Consider the following 23,336-nt stretch of genomic DNA (forward strand, 5'->3'; position numbering starts at 1 on the left):
CAAAGAATGGCGGCTGCTGGCGAACATCTTTCGAATTGGCTTTGTCCGCGACTCTGGAGGACTTGGAATTAAGTTTTTCTTTGAGAAAAGAGCAGAGAACAGCACTGAAGTCATTCTTAAAAAAAGGAAGATGTGTTCGTAGTTTTGCCGGCCAGATATGGCAAAAGTTGAATCTATCAACTAGCTCCGCTGTTGGGAAAACGCTCTGGTTGGTTGAAGCGCTGTCCTATTGCGTGCGGAGGGAATTTGAAAGACAGCCGTTTATCCCGCCCCTCGGAGTGAGCCGTGTCTATGGTGAGTTGCCAGACCCAACATCTTGATGTAGGTCTGGCTTGCCAGGCTAGGCCTGTCAATCATCTTGTCAAAGATAAAATCCTCCACATTTAATTTCATTTCATTTCCTACCGTATCAGAGAGAAATGCAGTAGCACTTTGATCTGTAGTCTTTCATGCTGAGACTCTCCTCATATTAATGCATAATGATGCATTTAAAATTTAATGGCCGAACGGATCTTTATGAAGGTCCACATTGTTATTGCAGATGAAATATAACACAGATAACATTAAATAAATAATTTTCTATCAGGTTGAACTTTGATAAGTCACTCAAACCTTTATCTACATCTCTCAGTGTCGGTCGCGCCATGTTTTGTTCCTCCCCCAAAGCACAATGGGTTGTGGGTAATATTAGCCTTTAGAGTGATCCACACTTCGAAAATCCACCGGAAGTAGTAGACCATCCGGGGACTTCAGAAATACTCTTTTCAACATACTATGCTTTGGGACACACTTATTTCAATCTCACATACTGTTTAGGATGGATAGTATGGACATTGAAACGCAGGGATAGTCATGTTTTCTGGTTTTGTCATGTGATCCTTCTTCTTCTTCTTCTTCTCATACTTCCCTATATAGTAGCCAGAAAACAGTATGTGACAAAATAAGTATGTCCAAATTTACAGTACTCATAAAAGAGTCGTCAAAAAGTACCCGGATTACCGGCAAGATTCTGAAGTGTGCATATAATGGACACTTTCCTATCCCACAAGGCCACGGCAGAGGATTTGTGAATGCAGGTAGACCACATGATAATGACAACATGGTGAATGTGGTACATCTGGATTACTTTCGTAATACACATAATCTTGATTCAAACTATAGAACTTACTTTTTTAGCACTCACAAAGTACTTATTCAAAATAAGTACCTACTCAAGTGAGTATGCGATTTTGGGTGCAGTCTTCTTCCTCGTTGGTTCATTGTCTTGTTACATTGATATCAGTTCTGTCTTTTCATTGGTTTTTGTTTGATTAGTTCTACTTTGCCATTGGTTTTTGTTGTTGTCAAGTGTTTCCCCATGTATTTAAGCCCTCATTGCTATGTTGCCTTGTCGTGTATTGGTAACTTGTGTCAACCTGGTGCTATAGTCTCATGTTTCTCAAGTCAACTTATAGTCGGTTTTGTTTTGTTTTGTTTTGTTTTGTTTTGTTTTGTTTTGTTTTGTTTTGTTTTGTTTTGTTTTGTTTGTATGTGTTTTACATTTAACAAACTGCACTTGGGTTCGCACAACTCACCCACAGTAGATTTTGTGACATAATGTACATTACTGATATAAATAAAAATACATAAAATAAATATGAAATATAATCAAATGTGCCACACCAGGACTGTCGCAGTGTATGGTTTTACTGTTTTCTCTAAATATTTAAAATTGAATCACAATTTTTACATAGGCTACACCATTTTACTGTAAAAGTACACATTTAGTCTTGATAAATGTAAAAGGTTACAGCCCCCCCCCCCCCCCCCCCCCCCGAAAAAAAAACAATTTACAGTGTTGTTATGAGCTTTTCATTTGCATTTTGTCAAAGTGCATCACAGCATTAGCAGTACTAGCAGACACATTATCAAAGTTTATCCCCAAAAGCCACATAGCTATTGCAAGTAGGCCTATTACAGTCCCTCCAAACTGTTGTGACAATGATATAGTATCATTATACACCAATCTAAGGACATTTTAAACATAAATTAAGTTATCATGAACTGAAAAAAAGAAAAACACCAGATAATGTAGGCCTATACGTGGAAAAAACGGAGATCTTATTTTGTACAAGCTCCACTGACTGCCTTTAAAGGAGATTTTAACAGTGACTGACAGGAACCCTATGCTGAGGTTGTCCTTTGGCTCATAGTCTTCCTGTTTACCTTGATAACCGTCATTCTGTGGTGTAACGTGTGAGAAAATATGTCTATGAGTGAATGTGTAAATCTTTCTGTGCCCATCTGAGACTGTTTTTGTGCACAGTGATACCCAGCAAGTAACTGAGTAACATCTCAACAAAACAGACGGCAAAAGCTCCTGACACCCACTATATGAAGTAGGAAACTGAGAAACCTCAAGCGCTGTCTGCCGTGTACTGAAACTTCTTTCTCATTGTTCAGTGAATGAGTAAAAATGTCGTTGAAACCTCAGTATGATGAGTCAACAGATTTTGTGTTGTTTCTTAAACGGTGACCTCTATTTTCTACAACTCACTTTTCAGATGGGATTTACTGAAAGGGGATGTATGACTAAGAATGATAACTGACAAATTGACAGTTACTTTTAGTGACGGTGTTGGAAAGCTTGACTTGTCTTGACTACTTCTCCGCTATGAGAATTACATACTATAACTATAAAGAAAAATTTTGTCTATTAATCTAGTAATTCAATGGCATTTTAATCTGTTTTTTTTATTATTATTTTTTTACACACAATTAATTTTAATGGGACCAATCCAGTGTCTCTAAATATGACTTTGGTCTGAATGGGTTGCAGTAAAATGTAAATGGAAACTTTTGTGGTATATATTTTTAAATGTGTGGTTTTATCTTTTTAAACATTTTTAAACACCTACAACTCATTAACATTATTATAATTATAATATAGTAAATCGTAAATATAGTAATTATAATTTCATTACTGTAAGATCATAACCTGTTGTCACACCAGAACATACAGGGAAAAAAGATACTATATCAAATCTATGTCCATAATAAATGGGCATGAAATTCATTTTGAAGTAATGATTTAAAAATATAGTGGAGACAAGTAGTTTGTGGGTTATTCAAAGCACGAGTATTTTGGGGTTTGGGGTGAGGAACACAGACAGACACACACACACACACACACACACACACACACACCATTGGCAGCTGACTATGACCTCTTCTGCCCCACAGCCTAAGAGATTCAACCACACACACACCCTGGCACATACATTCAAGTGTTTTTTTGCTCCAGTTGCCTTCTTTAATGACTTCAACATGGGCCTGCCAATATTTTTTATTTTAGGAATGGTTCTGAATCTTGCTCACAGCATGGAATTGCAAGGTAGGTTCATATCCTCTCAGGTTGAATCATTTTTGGCTTAATTTGAGCAGCTTGTATCAGAAGATGCTGTTGTACTTTCTGGCCCTTTTGAAGAGCTTGCATATTATATGGTAGGCTATATATACGAACAAACAGCTTTTGGATGGATTATATGGAAGAGTGTAAGTTAGAAGCATTTGGTAAAACATGTCAACACAACCTGTACATTTCATTTGAATCTGTGTCAGTTTGTTCACACTGAGAAGACATTTCCAGAGAAAAAGGGAGGGAATGACAATTATCTGCAATTGTGCACCAAAAATATTGTAACTTTTTATAACTTAAACTATAACTTTTTAATGAACTTTAAATGAACATGCTATTTTATTTGATGCTATTGTTATTTTGAGCTTTGGCTGTTATTGCAGCAAAATTTTGAGTTAGTGATGCTTATCATAATAATAATATGTATTGCTAATAGAGAAGAGCTGCATGCAATGAATGACAATTCTGCTTCAGGCATTTCCACTGTCCTTTCGAGAAGAAACATTTAACCACATGTCCCTTTCATTCTGAAACCAATAGTGCATGCGGAAACAATAAATTCTGTCTTGTATTTATTTAGAAGTGCTGATGAAGTTAGATCCCATGCAGGAAAAGATTACATTTTAAAAAAAAGAAGAAGAAAAATGTGGTTTGAATTGTTCAGTATGTACAGTAGCAAGGCAAGATTCATCTTTTTTTCAGAAAATAAAGTGAATAAAAATAAAATAGTCTATTGCAATTGTGTTTTGCAGTTTGTGTTTCTTTTCTTTGTCTTGCTGATGTCAAGATTTGTTAATGTATCAAATCAGTGTAGTGATGACGCATTTAGCTGCTGTGATTTGAACACAGAATTGTGTTTGCATGCAATCAGTTAAATGACGATGAATCAGGTACAGTGGTATGTGTGCGGTTTACAGCAGCACGCAACATGTGTGTGAAAGACCTGTGGAAAGTTGTGTCACATGATTGAAAAACCAAAAACATCTGCTTCCTCTCGTGCAAAGCGTCTCAATTTCCATCCCAGACTCTATGCATGCTGCAGCTGATTTCACTTTTTTTTTTTATCAGGGCCTTATGCATATCCTTTAAACATTGTAAGCAATGTTTCTGATACATTGCATTTTTAAGATAATTGTAGCTTTTCTGAACACTGCGAAATTGTGAATGGTCCTTATAGTTCACCTATTCTGTCATTTATTTACCCTCATGTCATTTGAAAATTCTGTATGACTGACTTTCTTCATTGGAACACAAAAGGAGATATTTGAAAAATGTGCTGGCTGCTCTTTTCCATCACAATGAATGGAGATTGGATGCAAAAAGGATGCAAAAGCACCGCAAAAAGTAGTCGACCTGACCTAAAGTTCAGTGTAACTTAAGAAGACTTGCTGTATATATCACACGAAACTTCTTTTCTATTCTTTTGATGGTGCTTTTTGTTATTTTGGAGCTTGACAGGCCAAATCCCCATTAACTTTCAATATATGGAAAAGCGCAGCTAGGACATTCTTTAAAATGTGTTATTTTGCCTTCCACAATGAAAATGGTCATTCAGGTTTGAAACCACATGAGGGTGAATAAATAATGACAGAACTTTCTTCTTTTTTGTCTGGGTGAACTATCCTTTTGAGAACGTTGTTTCTTAATTTACTCTAGGTTACATAATATGCCCTTCAGGATTAATTTCACAAAATGTTAGGGAGTGTTAAATGGACATGTCAAGAAATCCTTTTGTTGGCCGCCCTATCATGAATGAAGAAATCTGTCAAAGTTTATTAAGAGTGCCAAGTGCTGACACTTCCCCTGACTGTGCTTTATATATGTGGGGTTAGCAGGGGACACGCTGAACGTAAATAACAAATAAAATTAGTTGTTACCATAATGATTACTGTAATGGACTATGTCATTAAATCTTTGAGTAATATTCATCCCCATCCTTTTTTATATACAGATATAGATTCAGAGGCCAGAGACTTGGTTCTCAACCAAACTGTGACAGGGATTTTGGGAGAGGAGGTCTACCTGCATTGTCTGTACACTGGACAAAGTGATATCAGATACTCCTCCTGGAACCGGCTGGATTCTTCAAAGAAGTCAAAGAAAATGGCAGGCTACTCCTCGCCAAATAAGCCTTTCAAGAGAGAAAACTTTGATACCCCGGCATTACTTACAAACCTTACTGTAAAGGTAAACGTGACAAGTCTCGACCTAGAGGGAGAATATGCATGCATCTTTAACTCTGAAGAGGATGAAACAAAGGACACAATGTTTTTCAGAGTTATTGGTGAGTATGTATAAAGATTGAAGTGTGAAGACTGAATAAGCCACGGATTTGAATCGTTCACCAAAAATGAAATTCAAATAATTTAGTCACTCTCATGTTGTACTGAACCTACTTTTCTTCCTCTATGGAACACACACACACAAATGTATTTTGCTAAATAGTGTGGGCCCTCTTTTCCAAACAATGAAAGCAATAACAGTGAGCTTAATATGTCACTTTATGTCAGCTTTGGAACAATTGATTCCTGCAAGGCACAAGTCAAATGGTTTACATTTATGGTGTTTTATGTCAGTTTTGGAGCTTGACAGCCCAAGTCCCCCTTCACTTTCATTGTAATTTGAGCTTTTTTCCCAAAAAACATTATGTATGACATGAAGGGTGAGTAAATTAAGACATTTTAAGTTTTTTGGGTGATCTATTCATTTAATTTTGAGGTTACATACATGCAAAACTCATCAGTATCTCTGTTTTGTCTCTAAGCTCGGCCTGATATTGACATAACTGTGAAGAAGGAAGTTGTGAACAGGACCCACTACCATGCTGTCACTTGCTCTGCCTCCAGTGCCAAGCCTAAGGCTGTGATTAGATGGGAGATCTCTGGTGCCCTTCCAAGAGATGACATCTTCTCTGTGAACATGACTAATACAGTTCATCCCAATGGCACAACCAGTTCAATCAGTGTACTGCGCTTCCCCTTAATTATGAATAATGAGAGCACTGTTACCTGTGTGGTCAATCATTCAGCTTTTACTGAACCTGAGAGAGTCAACATTGAGGTGGACACATTTGGTAAGTTCAGTTTTGATATGGTACAGGTAATCAAAAGAGATATCGCTATTAGGAAAAGCCAGAGAGTGTCAGACAACATAAATTACTTTTCTGTTCTTGTGCATTGGCTGAGTTTTTTTATGAAACCTGAAAGGTAGAACTGAGAAATCAAGTTGGTATACTGTCTGCACTTTGCGCCAGTGTTGCATGTGTTTCCTGCGGTATTTGCAGCAGCTGTCTGACCACAAAAGTCACATACTCTGAAGCTATAGCATAGAGGTGTTTCTAACAGAATACAAAAACTTCACTTATATTCTACAAAATAGAATACTGGTGGACTCAGCAAAAACTGTTCTCGGAGTTAGTGTTTTTAGCGTGTTTTAGCAAGCAATTCCCTGGGATCAAGTCACATGAAACTGCTTTTTAAATGTAGAAAGTGTCATGCATTTTGATATATGCCCAGTTATAATGTTGTTATGTGTGTATAATGTCCATCATTTGTTCAATTAATGCTGCCACTGTTAATAGAAAATGCACATGAATGTCCCTTTATAAAATTCTGTTTACCTCCTGCCTTATGTTAGTGGTAATAGCGCAATTAATTGCTGTAGATTTTTCTAACTTGTAATTTAACATATTTACTTATAAACATACATACTTATTTGTATATAAGACACAATCTATAAAGGCAAATTTTACATATAAAGTAGCATTTACATAAAGCATAGCGTTTGGCCTGAAAAGAACAACAACAGCTTAATTTGAATACTCACTGCGCTATTTCAGTGCATTTAGTGCCTAGCAAAACTAGATTGCATGTGTTTAGTGAATAGGGTTTTGCACTGAAATGCTGCACGCAAAAGTGCCGCTACTTTTTAGTGAATTCACCCTTTGTTTTTTCTTAAAACATGACATCTAAACCAATTGTCCTTGTTGGAGCTATAGTTAGCATCTCCAGCAGCTTGGTAAACAGAAGGAACAGCTGATAAAACTCAGTTAAACTCAAATGTCAGCTTGTTTAACCTTAAGATCATACTAACAGATACGCTTCTCAGTTTTCTAAATAGGATAGTCTCTTAGAGGATTTTTCATGAACTTCCACTGTTCATATTGGCACTTTTCTTCTTTTTATCAGTTTCTCCAATTATGAGCATGAAGACCGTCCTGGTCCAAGAAGGAGGAGAAGACTTTCAAGAGGTCATCTGCATGGCAACAGGGGGGAGGCCACATCCAAATATCACATGGAGACTGCCTGAATTCAAAAGCACACCACCTTTACTGAAAAATGACTCCAAACCAGATTCTGTTATCAGTTCTTACCGGTTCCCATCAGATCCTTATGAAGGAGAAACTATCTCTTGTGTTTTTGGCTACATGTTTCTCCCTTTCATAAACACAAGGACAATCACTTTGCCAATTTACTGTGAGTATACCAGCACTATTTAAACTGAATAGATACACATATGTAGCATGTTTGAAGCAGTCTCTCACTTGTAAAACTTTGTTCCCTCTAGACCTTTCCTCACTTCAGCTGAAGGACGTTGATGATCCCGTTAACAGTGAGAATCAGACTTCACTGGCGTTTGAGGTGGGGGACGCGGGCATTACAATAAGGATGGATGTTGTGGGCAATGTACCAAGTTATAAAATGAACTGTTCCAGGTAAGAGTTATTAATAATATACTGATGCAACACAATGATAGTTATAGACAATTTCCTCCACATTATAAAAATATTGGATTCTAGTATATTTGCTACAGCATAAAGACACTGAGACAAGTTATGAAATGCTTGCTCTGCACTTTTGTTTCATTTAATCAAGGGAAGGCCAACCACTGCCTGAGGATGTGGATGTGGTTGGCAGCGATATCTTTATCAGAGGTCCTGTAGAGCTGCACCTTGCTGGACAGTATCTCTGCCAGGCCTCTTACCGTAGGCATCAAGTTTCCTTGCAATTCACAATTGAAGTGAATCCAAAAGTTATATTGCCAGGTATTGTATTTGCTATCATAATATTTGAGCATAAAACTGTATTCACATTCCACACTCTATTTACATTTTAAATATGTTTTTGTTTTTAGTGACATTTCCCCCAAACATCAGTGTGAATTTAGTAGAGAATTCAGAGTACATTCACATTGAGTGTTTGGCCTTCAATGCTGTTCCCACTGCAAACGTGTCCTGGATCATTTCACAAGAGATGAATAGTACAATTCAGTCTAATGTCACATCCTATAATGGATCTTATTCTGTCAAAAGTGTCTTGACTGTGCCCAGCTGCATGGCACGCGAATATGTAGCTGAGTGTGTAGTCGACCATCCTGCTTTCATGGAAAAAGAGAGGCGGCAGATTGCTCTTCCTATGTGTGGTAAGACACTGGTGGCTACAGTCATCATGAACAATGCCTCTTTATTCTCTAAATTAGTTCTAGATGTTTAAACATGTAGCAGGGTTGTGCACCATTCTGAACCTAAATGGGAATGCCTTTTAAATTCGATTCCTGAATTTGAATAGTTGTAGCAAACAGGATGTAGAATTGAGATTCGAATTTAATTGGAATTGGAATTCAAAAACTCAACTGTAATTTTTAACTAGAAAAGCAAAGTTTGTAATACACAAACCATTGAAAACAAATTGTCTAATGTCTGGATGGATGGATGGATGGATAGACTAGGTTTTATAACAGCTATCTATCAAACATTCTGACATTTTGGTCTTTTTTGTAGCACCACCAAATATAACCTTGCAGTCTAGTATTAAATGGGACAGTGGCGTTGCATACACATGGCTGGTGTGTTCAGTGCAGAGCCAGACTCCAGCAGCAGCCATCACCTGGGCCGTAGACTGCCATGGCAATGACAGTGGCTCTAGTGAGTTCGTAATGAGTCAGCCTGACTTTCAGCAGAGTCATATGGTTGCCGGCGAGAGTGCGGCACGTATTCCGATTTACTCACATTCCGGATGCAGCGTGACCTGTGCGGTTGAGCTTCAAGGGTTAGAGAAACCAGAGAACAAGACTATTGACCTCCCACGCTTAGGTACGTTTTATTATTACATTAACCCCAAAACCCCTCTTGAGCCAAAATATATTAATTTGATTACATTAGGAAACTAAATGTCAAACCATTCACTGACCTAATTGTCACTGTATATGACTGTGAAACTGTACCAATCTGTATGCTGTGCTGCTTATTGCTGGAATTTAAAGAAATATTCTTGTAAAAGTTAAGCTTAATCAACAGCAGTTGGCATAATGTTGATTACCAATAACATTTATTGTGACTCCAAAAATCTGGGTTACAGTGTATTTACAATGGAAGTGATTGGGGCAATCTTTAAACCTTAAAAAACGAAGTGTCACTGAGTGTACACTGTCATTGAATAAGGACCTCACCGAAATCTCAATTTTTGCATTAAAAAAAATAAAAAAAATACGAGGGACGAGTCAAAATAATTTTTTGTGGTAATTGACATGATACTACAAATGCAATCAGTTGCGCTTAACCTGTCTCAAACCCTATTCCTTTAGTCGCAATGTAACAGAAGTGCCGAGTCAGATCTAGTCTTTGTAGAAAAAAAATGTAGAACAGAGCTTAGTTCTGTGCATTGATCTTTTTGAAATTAAAATATATAATTAATAAATGAAAAAAATATATATATGCATGATGAATGGTTCACTTTAAGATTAATAACATGCATTTAGAAAATAGATGGGTGAATTTTAATTTCATGCTGAATAAAGGCCAATTCACACTGCACTGACAGACGCCGACCAACACGGACAATCATCGGATTACAGTACGTCTCAGACATTCCACTACAGACAAATGCCAATTAAACGTTCAATCGGTGAAAGTAACCACTGACCTACACAAACAGATAGCAACTGGGGTAACACACTGATCCACCAAAACCTGACGTATGTGTCTGTTGCTGTTGGTCGGTGTTGGATAGTGCAGTGAGAATTGGCCTTGAGATTATATAGCTAATGGAAACACTGGCCGATACATCAAGTAATGAAAACTTCTTTGCTATTAGGTCCGTCTGCAAGCCGTATGTTTTTGGGTGAAGAGAGACACACTCATATTTGGCATGCTGTGTGCGAGTATAGCGGCGAAGGGGTGAAACCCAACATATCCTGGGTCCTTCCTGATGAGGACACCGCAATTCCGGCAACTACTGAGTCCAAGAACGACGGAATTAAAGTAAAAGTCAATTCAACTTATGCATTTGAACTCAGTCAGTATGAGGGAAAGTATTTGATATGTCTGATCCAGAACAAGCTCGGCAGGGATGAGAGACTGGCGATTCGTGTTCCAAAATTCTGTAAGTGTTTCTCAACTTAAAAAATGGTGATTGGCATGAATTCTGGCTGTTCATTCAGTAAATGTATTTTATTTGCTGAATGCAATCTGTTGTTTTTTCCACTCAGCTATCTCATCTATTGAGGTTGTAAACAAAACCACATTTGATCGTAGAAGTCATGGCCAGCATGTGCATCGATTAGCATTGCAAGAAAACCTCCCTAATCAGAAGATACTTCTCAGAGCCCACGGCAATGCATCATCATACAAGACAACATGTTACAGGTATGTTGAGTCATGCATGTTTAAATAAGGCACAACATACTTAAGAATTCATATATAATATATATCATATATATTTATATATTCATATATAATAGTGCCCATCAAAAAATAGAAAAAACTTCATGACAGTATCATCACAGCCTAAGGTGCAGTTCCACAGCACTCTCTCTTAAAGCCTAAATGTGGCAAATTGATTTTTCTTTTATGTCAGACACCCAGAGGGATAAATAGAGAAGAGAAGGGCTAGTTAAAGTTTTCACAATAATGTTTCACTGCATCAGACTGTGAAGTTCTAGAGTATTCGTTTTGCTTGAACCATTACATGCTTTTACTATTATCACAGAGCAATGTTCCCTTAAGTTTGTCATTTTTAATGAACACTACTAAATTATCTTACTCGCCCTCATTTCATCCCAAACTTTTATGATTTTATATGAAGCACAAAAGAAGATATTCAGCAGAATGTTCATGCTGCTCTTTTCCATACAATGAAAGTGACTGGAGAAAGATGCTATCAAGCTACTAGAGCATTATTGTCAATTAAAACCAAAACTACATGTATTACAAATTGTTTTTGCTAATTGATATAAAGCTGCAATATTAGATCATAAAAAAGTTAATTAGAAATGTTCCCTTAAAGGACAAGTTCGGTATTTTACACTTAAAGCCCTGTTTTCAGATCGTTTCTGATGAAATACAATGGTTAAGATTGAAATTCGGTTTCTGTGGTAGCACCCCCCCACCTCCACAATGGTTGCATAGGTGCACTGGAAAAATCCTTCCTAAAACCGAGTGGTCAGGGGTGTTCACTGATATGCTCACACAAAAATCGCTGCAAAAGATGCTTTCCAACAGGTTTTATCGTAGTTTTTGTCTAACTCCAAGTCAATGGGGCTTTAAGTGTAAAATACCGAACTTGTCCTTTAACTAACTGAAATCAGTGAAGTACTAAAATTACTAAAACTGAAAGAAAAATAAAGCTAAATAGAAATATTTATTATAATTATAATTAATTAATGATAATAACAAAATCACAAAGTAAAATTAAAATGTAAAAAAGTTAGGAGCTTGACAGCATGCGTCACCATTCACTATTATTCTGTTCAGAAGAGCAAAGTGAACATGTTCCATGAACGAAAGAAAGTCAAAGAGGTTTGAAATGACATGAGGATGAGTAAATGATTGCAGAATTTTTATTTGTGTAAACTATTCCTTTAACTTTTTCAATACCCGTTGTAATTTGTTTTATATGTGCTAATGACAAATTAACCAAAATTCTTCTCTATGTTCCATCTATTAATTTCTGGGGAATAAATTGACTTTTTTTGCACACACACCAGTGTTGTTGTTTTCTCTGAGTAATGCCTCTGAATTGTTCTTATCTCAGGGAGGACGGGTCAGCAGCACACACAGTTTCCATGGCATTAGTTTTTACAAAACCAGTGTCTGAACTGGATGCAGGACTGTACATCTGCCATGTCTCGTACCAGCACCTCACGGCTAATGTTTTAATTCGTGTGGATGTAACCAGTGAAGAGACTGAACACAGTGAGTTTTGCACTTATCAGCCCTAGTCTAGATGATCAATATTGGTAGTATATAGATGTGCTGTGAATTAGCTCAGAATTCTGTCTGATTTTCCACAGTGATATTCATCACCATCTGCTTCACGTCAGCCGCTGCAATCGCCCTCATCTTGATCATCGTTTTGTTTGTCCTCTGGTGAGTAGAGTTGCTTTCTAACAACCTTAGGTACAATTTAGTTTTATATATATATTACCATACAGGTGAGATTAGAGGAGGCAAACAGGAAGCAAGGTATCTTACCTAGACCAATAACATGCATAGTGTTCATAAACAGGATACATGGTGGCTTGCGCAAGCTGGCAGACGAAAAACCACATCTACCGCTACTCTGCTATTCACAAGACATAAACAGATTGTTCATGCCTCAGTGGTAGAGACTGATGATGTCAATTAAAATGGCAAAAGTGATGCCTTTTTTGTTGTACAAAGAAACAGACCTATATAAATTAACATGTATTATCCAACTGTTATTTCTTTCTAGTAAAAGTGGGAAAAGTCACTCATCAGAAAAGGTACAGAAGTGTTATATGATTAGTTTGTCCAATAAGATATCAATGGCTCATTTAAATCAAGTATTACATTTTTGTTTGTTTGTTTGTTTAAAAAAAGAAGAACAGGAAAGAGCGCGAGTCTCTATCAGCTCTAATGCAGGACCCTCGTTGCCCAGAGAGGACGGTGCTTCCAGGCGAGGCTGGGCCACACTATGCTGAGCTTGTGCACTATTCTATTGTTTTTGATGTTAAAAGCACTGTGTGAATCGCCGGTTGGGTTTTATGCAGGTAATATATCAGTTTTTGCACACACTTTTATAGTTCAGGCCAGCTTGGGTGCATGCTTTCAAAAAGGGGGGACATACCTAGAAAATCATTCATTTTCATATAATATAACTGGTAATGAAAAGAGAAATTGTTAATATGGAAATTTCCCTAGTGGTCTCAGGCTTTTGGACACCACTGTATAGGCCTAGTTACATTGAAATTGCCTTACATCAGTGTTCTTATTCCTCAATTACCAATACCAATTGTAGGGCAAAGTGCCAGATTTAAGTAGCTTGGTATTACTTTCAGCATTATAATTAAGTAGCATTGTTTTTGTGAGCATGTTTGTAATAAATGTTTTCCTATCTTTTTAGATTGTTATTTTGATCTGATTTGCACAGACATATACTTTAAACGTCTGGTTGTTGTCTTCTATCTTGTTTCAATTCCAACTGGACTTGTAGTGCACAAACTGACTGAATCTGTTACGCTGTAGCACCCTCTGGTGATCGTGCAGTATATGGTGGGGGAATCTATACATCTGTAAAGTAATGCAACTGTCCAGTCTGATTTTTTTACTACTTAATACTTATATATTTAGTCTTTGTCTGAATGAAGACTGGTCTTCCTATGTGTTGCTGATGTTCTGTTGTAAGACGTTTAGGTGAAATAATGTCACTGTGATTGATACTTCTAAAAAGAGAATAAAATACTTGACTAATTTAAATACGTATCGAGTCAGTTTGTTTCGCAGGTAAATGCTTAATCCAATCATAAGAGAATTTTCACAGAGGACAAACAATTTTCACAAAGGACAAAATTCTTTGAATTTCACATTAAAGCCTTTTTTATACAATGTATGTTCCTGTTACATTGATTTACAAAAGTTACAAATACAATGTCAAGAGGACATTTTCCCCTTGTTTTAAACTGAATTATTGCTGATAAAACTTTTCATACACACACTACACAGTCCAAACAAAAAACGAAATATTTACTTTATATTTATCGTTTCTTATACAGGCAAGGTTTCAGCTGAAGTCCGGCTTTCTTTGCATTCTCCAGTGCTTTTCCTGTCTTTGTGAATTCAAAAGAGTAGAAGTGGCTGTTTTCTGTGTCCTAAAGAAAAATAAGTGGAAATAAATGTCTTGCATTCATTATATAGTAAATTGAAGCAACATTTTGATTAATAAATTATGTTTTGTTGCAATCTCCATTATTTAACTGAAAAGCTGAGGAAGTAGAACATTTTATGTTAGTGTGATTGTTAATATATTCCATTATTGATTCGCATACTTGCAGAACAGCACAATCCTAGTCTGCAACACTGCACAGTTGGCCTGACTTTCCATCCCTAATACAGCATTAGACCTGCAACTAACAATCATTTATGAAAATTAAGGAAATTATTCTAATGATTGGATAGATTTTTGACAGCTGTCCTTTATTGTTTGCATGTTTTGAACAGTAATTGTACAGAAAATGTTTTAATGAGTTTTGCACAATCATCTGAATATTAACGTACGTTTACACAACAATGATGAAGTGAAACCGGAAAAGTGTTTCCCTTCGCGTTTTTTGCATACAGACGACAATGTTGTCAAAACGATCTCCGTTCAGACGGATCCGTGAAAATTATTAAAAACGCTGTATTATGCATGCCAGGCCAGTAATTGGCAGTGTCACTTTGTAAAGAAACACCACGCGCCTCACCGTTTTTCACAAATTCACGTTTTTGTAGTATGGTTTAGTAACAGTATCGTTTTAAAAAACTTTCAAAAAGTTTGCATTTTCAGGCCCCCAAAACTTTGTTTTATGGTGAATAAACAGCCAAAACGCTTAAAAAGTTTCCTGTTTTTAGTTGAAAACAGTGTTGTGTGAACAGCCCCTCAATCATGGTCACCAGTTATCAAGTCTTTCAACAACTATCTGCCTCATGAAAAACTTATGAAGCCAGGGCACTCAGGATCAATAGATCTAAAAAGCCATTATTAAATTTTTACCATTACCACACACTGACGCGTTGCAGCTAACCAGCCTTTATCACAGTGTGGGAAAATGAACTGTGAGAGTCCTTGCATAGCATGATCAATTTGTGTCATGTGACATGGTCACATGATACCAAAAAAGAGTGGGGGGACTTTAGTACCAACACAATTACTTATTCATTTTAGTTATCATACTTGGTGTGAACAAGCCTTAAGTGGACAAAAATATGAGGAACAAGTACAGTACATGTTATGGTACAAACACTGAAGTATTCTTAGACTATTTTCAAATCATATCAAGAGTCAAATTTACATTTTTCTATGGGGACACACAACACTAATAGCCGTGGGAAGTTTGAACAGAATGAATGGGTTTCACTGCTATTATTATGGTTCATTTAATCGAACTGTTCAAAAGAACCGACTCGCGGAAATGACTCAGCCTTCCCCTCGCTACAACCAAAGACAGTATGAATCTAAGTGTTAAAATACAGTAATGACTTTATCAGTTCATTACTTAAACTTGATGCAATCAACTTTCGAATTCATTCTCTGATAAATAGAAAGTTCAAAAGAACAGTATTTATTTGAAATAGAAATGTCACTTTTAATCAATTGAATGCATCCTTGCTGAATAGATTGTTTAAAAAAAAAAAAAGAAATCTTACTAGCCCTCAACTTTGAACAGTACTGTACACCGGAAATAAACAGCACATTACCTTATTGACTATCTTGAAGCCCAGACTTGACAGTGCACCAATGAACGAACGTATGTTTTCAAATCTACTGGCCACTTCAGCAATTTTAAGAACACCCCTGTGTTGGAAAAGAGCATATATAAGGGCTAATGTTAGACACACAATGGGTTTGGATTTTGGATTTTAAAATAAACTTTTTAAAGGAATTGTTAATATCAATAATATGAGGTAGTTACCCCATCACCAGGACTCTGTTTGCTTCTGCCAAAAACTCTCCCAGATTTGTCCCCATCAGAGAAAGACAGAAAACAGCAATATCTACTGTAGAATCACGGAGCGGGACCTTTGAAAAAGTTATAAACAGTGCTGCCTTTAGTATTTAGGCTGCATTACAAATCAAAAGCTTTATTACTATAATAACAACTTACTTTTGCCATGTCACATGCAGTGGCAAGATCACAAACCGGAGCCAAATCAAAAGAGTGTACTTTATTCTTTACACTTCGTGCAATCTTACAGTCGCCACAACCGAAGTCTGCGACAACTAAAGAAGGGGGCCTGAAAAAAAAAGGAAAAGGAAATGGTTATTTAGCAACATCCAAAAAGAAAAAAAACTTAAAATGTTGTATTTTAATCATGGAAGATCATTCCATGTATGACCACTGTGGCTGAATCCGAAATCGCCCCCTATACCCTAAAATAGGACATTATTTGAGGGGACAGCCATTTGTAGTGCGGTCCGAAACCATAGTGGACGTTATTGAGAGCACTCATTCAATCCCACATTGCACTGCAATAACGAGTGTACAGACGATGTACGTTCGACGGCTGTCCGAATTCGCTCACTCGTTTTCATTCACTCCTTCAAGTGAACAGTAGTGGACTAATGTAGGGAATAGTGATTTCGGACTCAGCCTGTGATTTAATTAAGACAAGTTTGGCCAGATGTTTTAAAACAAACAATTAACTGTAGAACAAAAAAAACCTATAATAGCCATGACAAAAGGATCATATAAAGCAAAATAAAAAAATAATATATATAACTTATTATATTATATATACACACACACACACACACATTTATATATTTAGATGCTTAGAAGTCTATGATTGGATCCTTATTGCAATGATTATTATGTTTCTAGCATGTTAAATGTTTGGCAAGAGTTCTTCTAACCCTAATTGATGGAGAGTTTAACTTTTCATTTCTTAAACAACCATGTAGGAAGACACATCATGGCCATATTCAAGGATGACAATGTCAAGATTCATTAGGCTCAAACTGTGAAAGAATGGTTGGGAGGGAGCATGAAGAAAAATGTATGCACCTCTTGATGGAAATAACATTACAAGAGGTGCATACATTTTTGGTCAAGATCTTGTATTATCAATGCAAGAGTCGAGGACTCTGTGAAGTTTCCTCCAGCACATCTCAAAGACTTTCAAAGAATTTAAGGTCTGGACTGCCAATTCATGTGTGAAAATGATTCTTCATGCTCCCTCCCAAACTTTCTTTCACAATTTGAGCCTGATGAGTTTTGACACTGTCATCCTGGAATATGGACATGATGTTTTCTACATAAAGAAAACAACAAAAAGCATGTTCTCTCACTTTTGACAAATATAGGAAATGATCGAATCCACAGGGTTTTCGGGCCAGTGCTGAACTTGTGTTGTGTAGCCCTTGTGGTAAACCGCGATGGCTTCTGGGTCCTGCTGAAACATGCGTTTGGCCTCACCACTGGTCGACGTGTAAAGCAGCTCATTGATGTAGCGGAATCGAGCGGCTTCTAACTGCCTCAACATCTTTGTCCTTAAAACAGTTGAAGGGTCAGTTGCCATTTTCTCTTCATCACTCTTCAAATTCACTCTTGTACCTTTTGGTTCTTCTGTGGCTTTATTAACATCATTAGTACGACTCAACTTTAAAATAGGATGCAATTTCTCTGCCTGTAATTGCGATTTTTTCATAATTTTAGAAGGTTTCTCTTTTCCGCCCACTTCATGTGAGATGTTACCGTTGCTGAGAGAGTGATCTGCTATTCTGGAAGTTTTATCTGTTTTAAAGTCTTTGCCATTTTCAACATCATCTGTGGCGGAGGAAATACCATTCTTTCCACAAAACTTTTTCGTTTTTTTGGAATTTTGTTTCTGCACTTCCTTTGATTTGTTGATGTCCTGTGTTTGAACTAAGGGTTCCTTCTTTACACTGGCTTCTTCGACACCTGTCAGTTTTTTGGACTTTTGTTTCTGCGCTCTCTTGGATTTGTTGATGTCCTGTGTTTGAACTAAGGGTTCCTTCTTTACACTGGCTTCTTCGACACCTGTCAGTTTTTTGGACTTTTGTTTCTGCACTTTCTTGGATTTGTTGATGTCCTGTGTTTGAACTAAGGGTTCCTTCTTTGCATTGGCATCATCGACACCTGCCGTTTTCGTAAGATACTTGTTCTTACAGCGTTTTTTGTTCTTCATCTTGTTCTTCCACTGCTTTCTGCTTAGCTTTGTCTCTGCTTGACCTTCATTTTCCTCCAACAGAGGGCCAACTCCTATGTCATTCTTATCTTTTCTAGACTCTTGTGGCACCTTAGAACCTGCAAACACAAATTGATGTGAAAAAGGTCAGTAATGTTCAAGATGGTGGACAAATAAAATTAGTAGCACATGCTCTTACTTATTCCTTTCACGGCCTTCTTCATCAGCTTCTGCTTCTTCTTCGTAGGTGTTTCAGGTGAATCTACTTTATCCTGCTGCTTCCCTTCATTATCAGCATTAGACCTTCTTTTATGTTTTTTGCACCTTTTCTTTTTCGTCGTCTGGACTGCAGGAGAGGCGTCTTTCTCCTCGTCACTATCCTCAAAAACTTTCTCAATTTCCCAGTTAGGAACTGACCCCAACGTTTGCAAGGTTCTCAAAAGACTTTTTTTAGCCACAGACTTATCCTGTTGGGATAAAAGTGCCAGGTGAGAAATTAAATTCAAGTGACAAACCTCTATTAAATAAGGGACAACAATAATAATACCTTGCAGGGGGCAGGAGACACTTTAACAGTGTGAGATGATCCATCTGCTGATGGAGAATCAGTCCAGTCCTCTTCAGCAAACATGATTGCAAACGCTGCTAGTGTTGGATAAACACAGTAAACCGTGATAATAAGTTTATAAGCAATATAACAGTGAACAGTTATGTGACTGCTTATCTGGTCAGATGGTAAAACTGATCGTGCTGTTAGAAGAAATTAATTTTCACACACCCCAAAACATACGACGGTAGTATTCCACAACTAATTTCAGATTAATTTACGTTTTACGCTGTACTTACATCTCACTCCCTCTCTCTCTCTCACGCGCAAAGCACCGACACGTGTTTTTGTGTACATCCGGGTTACTGTGACAACTTCCTTTCTACTGAGAAGCTGCTGTTTAAAAGCGCTCAATCTTTCACTAGTAAATGATACATGGTCCATTATATTGGCAGAAAAGTGAGCGATTTTGGAAGCTGGTTATGTTAAGTTTAACTAATGAACTGAAACCAATGTAAAAAAAAAAAATTACAGTCTATGGTTTTAACTCTTACAGTGTTTGGTTGTAGTAATGGGGAGTCCAACTCGTTTCAGCGAGTCGGTTCTTTCGAACGGTTCGTTTCAATGAACCAGGATTTCATGACACACGGTCCATTATATGGTAGAGAGTGAACGAATTCGGACGCTTATTACATCAGGTTTAACTAATGAACTGATTAATTCATTATTGTCGTGTTTTAACCAGGTTTTAACATTCGTACAGTGTTTGGTTGTAGCGACTAGCGAGGGGGAGCCCGAGTCAATTCCGCGAGTCGGTTCTTTTGAACAGTTCGTTTTAATGAATCAAAATAATAGTGGTGAAACCCGATCATTCTGTTCAAACTTCCCACGGCTAATAGTGTCGTGTGTCCCCATCACTATTCAAGCAGATTGTGTGTAGTTTCAAATCTCGATCATCAAAAAATAAAAAATAATAATAATAATAATTGCGCGAGTCTCTAAAGTTATGACAATAGTTCAGCGCGTTGTCACAGATTTTCCTCTAGATGGCGCCATTTGTTTCAATTTCACCCACGTTGATTCCATCGTGGTTTATGAAACAACTTTTATAAACAATCTGCCGATTGTGAACATTCGTTGCATTATTTATTGTGAGAAATTTAAATCTGACAACTTAATTTACATACTTAATATATAACATATACGTAGACCAGTGTCCCGAACCCAGACGACATAAAATGAGCCGGTTCATTTTAGCAAATCAAAAACACTAGCGGTTACTAAATTAACCTGACTAAAATATTTTACGTTATTACTTTAATCATGTCTGAATTGAAAATAACCAGTGTTGCTGTAAACGCTCAAGTAACTCAAGTTCGTTACTGGTTGTTCGCATGACAACGTGGTGAGTTAAACTGAGTGATTTTTTTAATGTAATTAATAAATTAAGCCTATTCTTTTCTTTCTGAAAACCTTATTTTATTCAACCCTTGACAACGATTCAGCAATCAACTGCTATTCATATTTTAAACATGGACTACGGAAATAGAAAAAGCTACTTGAATGGAAATTTTGGTAATGTATGCATCTAATTTTTTATTCTTCGTTGTGTATTTGGAGCCTACTGACTTAAGTTTTTTAATGTTAGATTTACGTGTTTAAATTGTCGTCTACTCTAGCCCTCTTCTGTAGTAGCGCATTATCACGTGGTTCCTGTTACTTTTCTCAGCGCTGATCAGAATGAGTTAATCCTTTGTAGTGCAGAAAGATTTTTACAAACGGATTATGTCATGTAACAGTCATTTCGATTCTTTAATGCGAACGATTAACTTGCACGTTTTAGTACGCAGATATCCCCACAGAATGAACGCGGGTCTGTCTTCTTGTGAGAAGACATTTTTTTGTCTAGACAACAGCTAGCTAACGTTACTTGCTAGCAATGTTTGCCGCTTGATGTTCACATCCGTTGCTGTAACGTTAGCTTCAAGCGGAAGTGGTCGAGTTTACTATCAACAATGGCGTCGCAGCAGATGAACACCAACAATGCTCAGATGGGCGTTCAGCAACCGGCTGTTTTACAGCAACCGCAAGCTCAACAGCTCAGTCAACAACAAGATTTTGACCCCGTTCACAGATTCAAAATGCTGATTCCATTGCTCAAAGATAGTTTACAGGTTTGTTTGGTGTATTTCATTGAGAAATTAACAGTAACGTTACTTGTTTGAGACAGAAACTAACTTTCATTTACAATTTTATGTTTTCAGAATGTCATGACCATTGCTTCATTAAATTTTGGGCATAATACTGCTATTGACAACGGCTTAAGAACAACGGAGTAAGATCCCATTTCAATTCTTTCTGTTGCCTATTATAATTGTCAATTGATAGAAAGATCTCGTGTGTGTGTGTGAGAGAGAGAGAGAGAGACTGTATATAAATGTGTGAGACTATATATAAATGTGTGTGACTATATATATAAAAGTGTGTGACTGTATGTATATATATAAATGTGTGACTATATTTAAATGTGTGTGACTGTATATATAAATGTGTGTAACTATATATAAATGTGTGTGACTGTATATATAAATGTGTGTGTGAAGGACATCAGTTGCAAAAAAGAAGGACTCATAAAAAAGAGCGTTTTTAATTCTACTCTTATCTATGACATTTCTGAAAATAAGGCATTTCAATATCGGATTAATAACCTTTTCATTGCCATTTAAGTGCAATTACTGAACCTAAACATAGTAGCCTGATAAAAAGGCAAAAAATAATAATAATTCAGGCGGACTTAGAGGTTTTTGCATCTGAAGTCTTCACATATACATATGTATTACGGAAAACGTTATGGTTGCATAACACAAGTTTTATAATATATTATAAAAATATATATTTCCCCTCTCATATTGTAGGAAAGGTAATGATGCAGCAGTTCAGCGGTTTGACAAAAGTTTAGAAGAGTTTTATGCTCTCTGTGATCAACTGGAACTCTGCCTGGTAAAGAATTGTTGTGTTTCTGTTGAACATGTCATTCAATTTTATTTTATTAAATTGATGATTTCGATTTAAATCATGGCTCAACTTCTTAACACAAACACATTTATTTTTCTGCAGCGACTGGCCCACGAGTGCCTCTCACAGAGCATCGACAGCACAAAGCATTCTCCAAATCTCGTACCTACAGCCACCAAGCCAGACACGGTGCAAACAGAGTCTCTATCTTACTCTCAGTATCTCAGTATGATAAAATCCCAGATTTCATGTGCTAAAGACATTCATAATGCTCTTTTAGAGTGTTCAAAAAAGATTGCTGGGAAAGGTCAGGGAGCTTGTAATTAGTAGCTGGCAATTCTATGTAGCTTCCTTTTTTGTTTGTGTTTTGCATATCTTTGATGCTGATTGAAGAATATATTTTTTTGGTATTTTCAATTATGTTTGTCTATTTACTACTGTGACAAATGTACTTCTACAATTAAAATGAGTATTTTTGAACGGTTGTGTGTGTGTTTGTGTCTTATAATCTACTATTTTGATCTAACAAGCTACCTATATAGTACGGGTCCTATCTCTTTAGTTTCTAAAATATATATCAAAACATCTCACACATTTAACTGTAATTTGTTTTTGTTAGTTTTTTTGCGTTATTTCTGTATATATACTGTTGAACTATTTATTAATATTTTGAATTAGCTTTTGTTTTCATATTTCATAATTAGTTTTAATTTAATTTTTTTGTTTTTTAAAAACACTTCTATTTAGTTTTAACTTTTTATTTCTATTTTAGTTAAGTAATTTTAGTATGAATTTATAAAATAATAACTACTATAATAATAATTTTATTTCTGTTAGTTGGCAAGGCAATAATTAATGTTTATTTCAATTAATGATTTTTTGTTTGTTTTTTTGCAATAACTTGTGGGTTAGTACTTTTACTGTACTCCCTATTTATTCTTGTTTACAGTTTAAGTGTCATAGTTAATGCCTGTTTAAATAATATGAACAAAATTACATTGAATGTTCCTATTGTTACATTAAATTATGTTATTATTTATTATTATTATGTACAGTTTAAGTGTCAGTTAATGCCTTATTAACTTTGCATAATATAAACAAAAAATCATAATTGTCATGTCGTGTATTATTTATTATAGGCTACTAGTTAATGTAATTGTACATATAAGTATGAATGCTATAAGTAGAATAAGTAATCTTGGGATTACGATTATTATATTTTAACATTTTGG

General features: G+C 36.3%; 3 protein-coding genes across 6 annotated transcripts; 2 read left to right on the top strand and 1 right to left on the bottom strand.

Annotated features, from left to right (window-relative positions):
* Positions 1–3,169: 3,169 nt before the first annotated feature.
* Positions 3,170–14,111, top strand: LOC309506180 (uncharacterized protein). Of its 2 annotated transcripts, none has more exons than XM_082179786.1 (14): positions 3,170–3,373; positions 5,349–5,681; positions 6,162–6,470; positions 7,585–7,872; positions 7,964–8,111; positions 8,272–8,441; positions 8,531–8,818; positions 9,177–9,488; positions 10,489–10,776; positions 10,883–11,039; positions 12,427–12,587; positions 12,686–12,761; positions 13,108–13,138; positions 13,236–14,111. In XM_082179786.1, the coding sequence occupies exons 1-14, from the start codon at positions 3,202–3,204 to the stop codon at positions 13,380–13,382; spliced, it is 2,880 nt and encodes a 959-aa protein (XP_082035912.1). In that variant the 5' UTR covers positions 3,170–3,201; the 3' UTR covers positions 13,383–14,111. The 2 variants fall into 2 exon arrangements, with proteins under 2 accessions (XP_082035912.1, XP_082035913.1); XM_082179787.1 differs by having other exon boundaries at positions 13,239–14,111.
* A 102-nt stretch (positions 14,112–14,213) lies between these two features.
* Positions 14,214–19,548, bottom strand: rrp8 (ribosomal RNA processing 8). Of its 3 annotated transcripts, none has more exons than XM_082179789.1 (8): positions 19,389–19,548; positions 19,090–19,184; positions 18,742–19,009; positions 17,683–18,661; positions 16,499–16,628; positions 16,307–16,413; positions 16,092–16,188; positions 14,214–14,503 (listed from the first exon to the last, which is right to left on the bottom strand). In XM_082179789.1, the coding sequence occupies exons 1-8, from the start codon at positions 19,531–19,533 to the stop codon at positions 14,390–14,392; spliced, it is 1,935 nt and encodes a 644-aa protein (XP_082035915.1). In that variant the 5' UTR covers positions 19,534–19,548; the 3' UTR covers positions 14,214–14,389. The 3 variants fall into 3 exon arrangements, with proteins under 3 accessions (XP_082035915.1, XP_082035914.1, XP_082035916.1); XM_082179788.1 differs by having other exon boundaries at positions 19,090–19,187; XM_082179790.1 differs by lacking the exon at positions 19,389–19,548 and adding an exon at positions 19,321–19,345 and having other exon boundaries at positions 19,090–19,187.
* Positions 19,549–21,089: 1,541 nt separating this feature from the next.
* On the top strand, positions 21,090–22,584 carry med29 (mediator complex subunit 29). Its single transcript, XM_082179792.1, has 4 exons — positions 21,090–21,263; positions 21,354–21,424; positions 22,005–22,089; positions 22,207–22,584. The coding sequence occupies exons 1-4, from the start codon at positions 21,105–21,107 to the stop codon at positions 22,429–22,431; spliced, it is 540 nt and encodes a 179-aa protein (XP_082035918.1). The 5' UTR covers positions 21,090–21,104; the 3' UTR covers positions 22,432–22,584.
* Positions 22,585–23,336: the final 752 nt, after the last annotated feature.

This window comes from Leuciscus leuciscus, assembly GCF_965113295.1.
Source record: "Leuciscus leuciscus genome assembly, chromosome: 9".
Taxonomy (NCBI): Eukaryota; Metazoa; Chordata; class Actinopteri; order Cypriniformes; family Leuciscidae; genus Leuciscus; species Leuciscus leuciscus.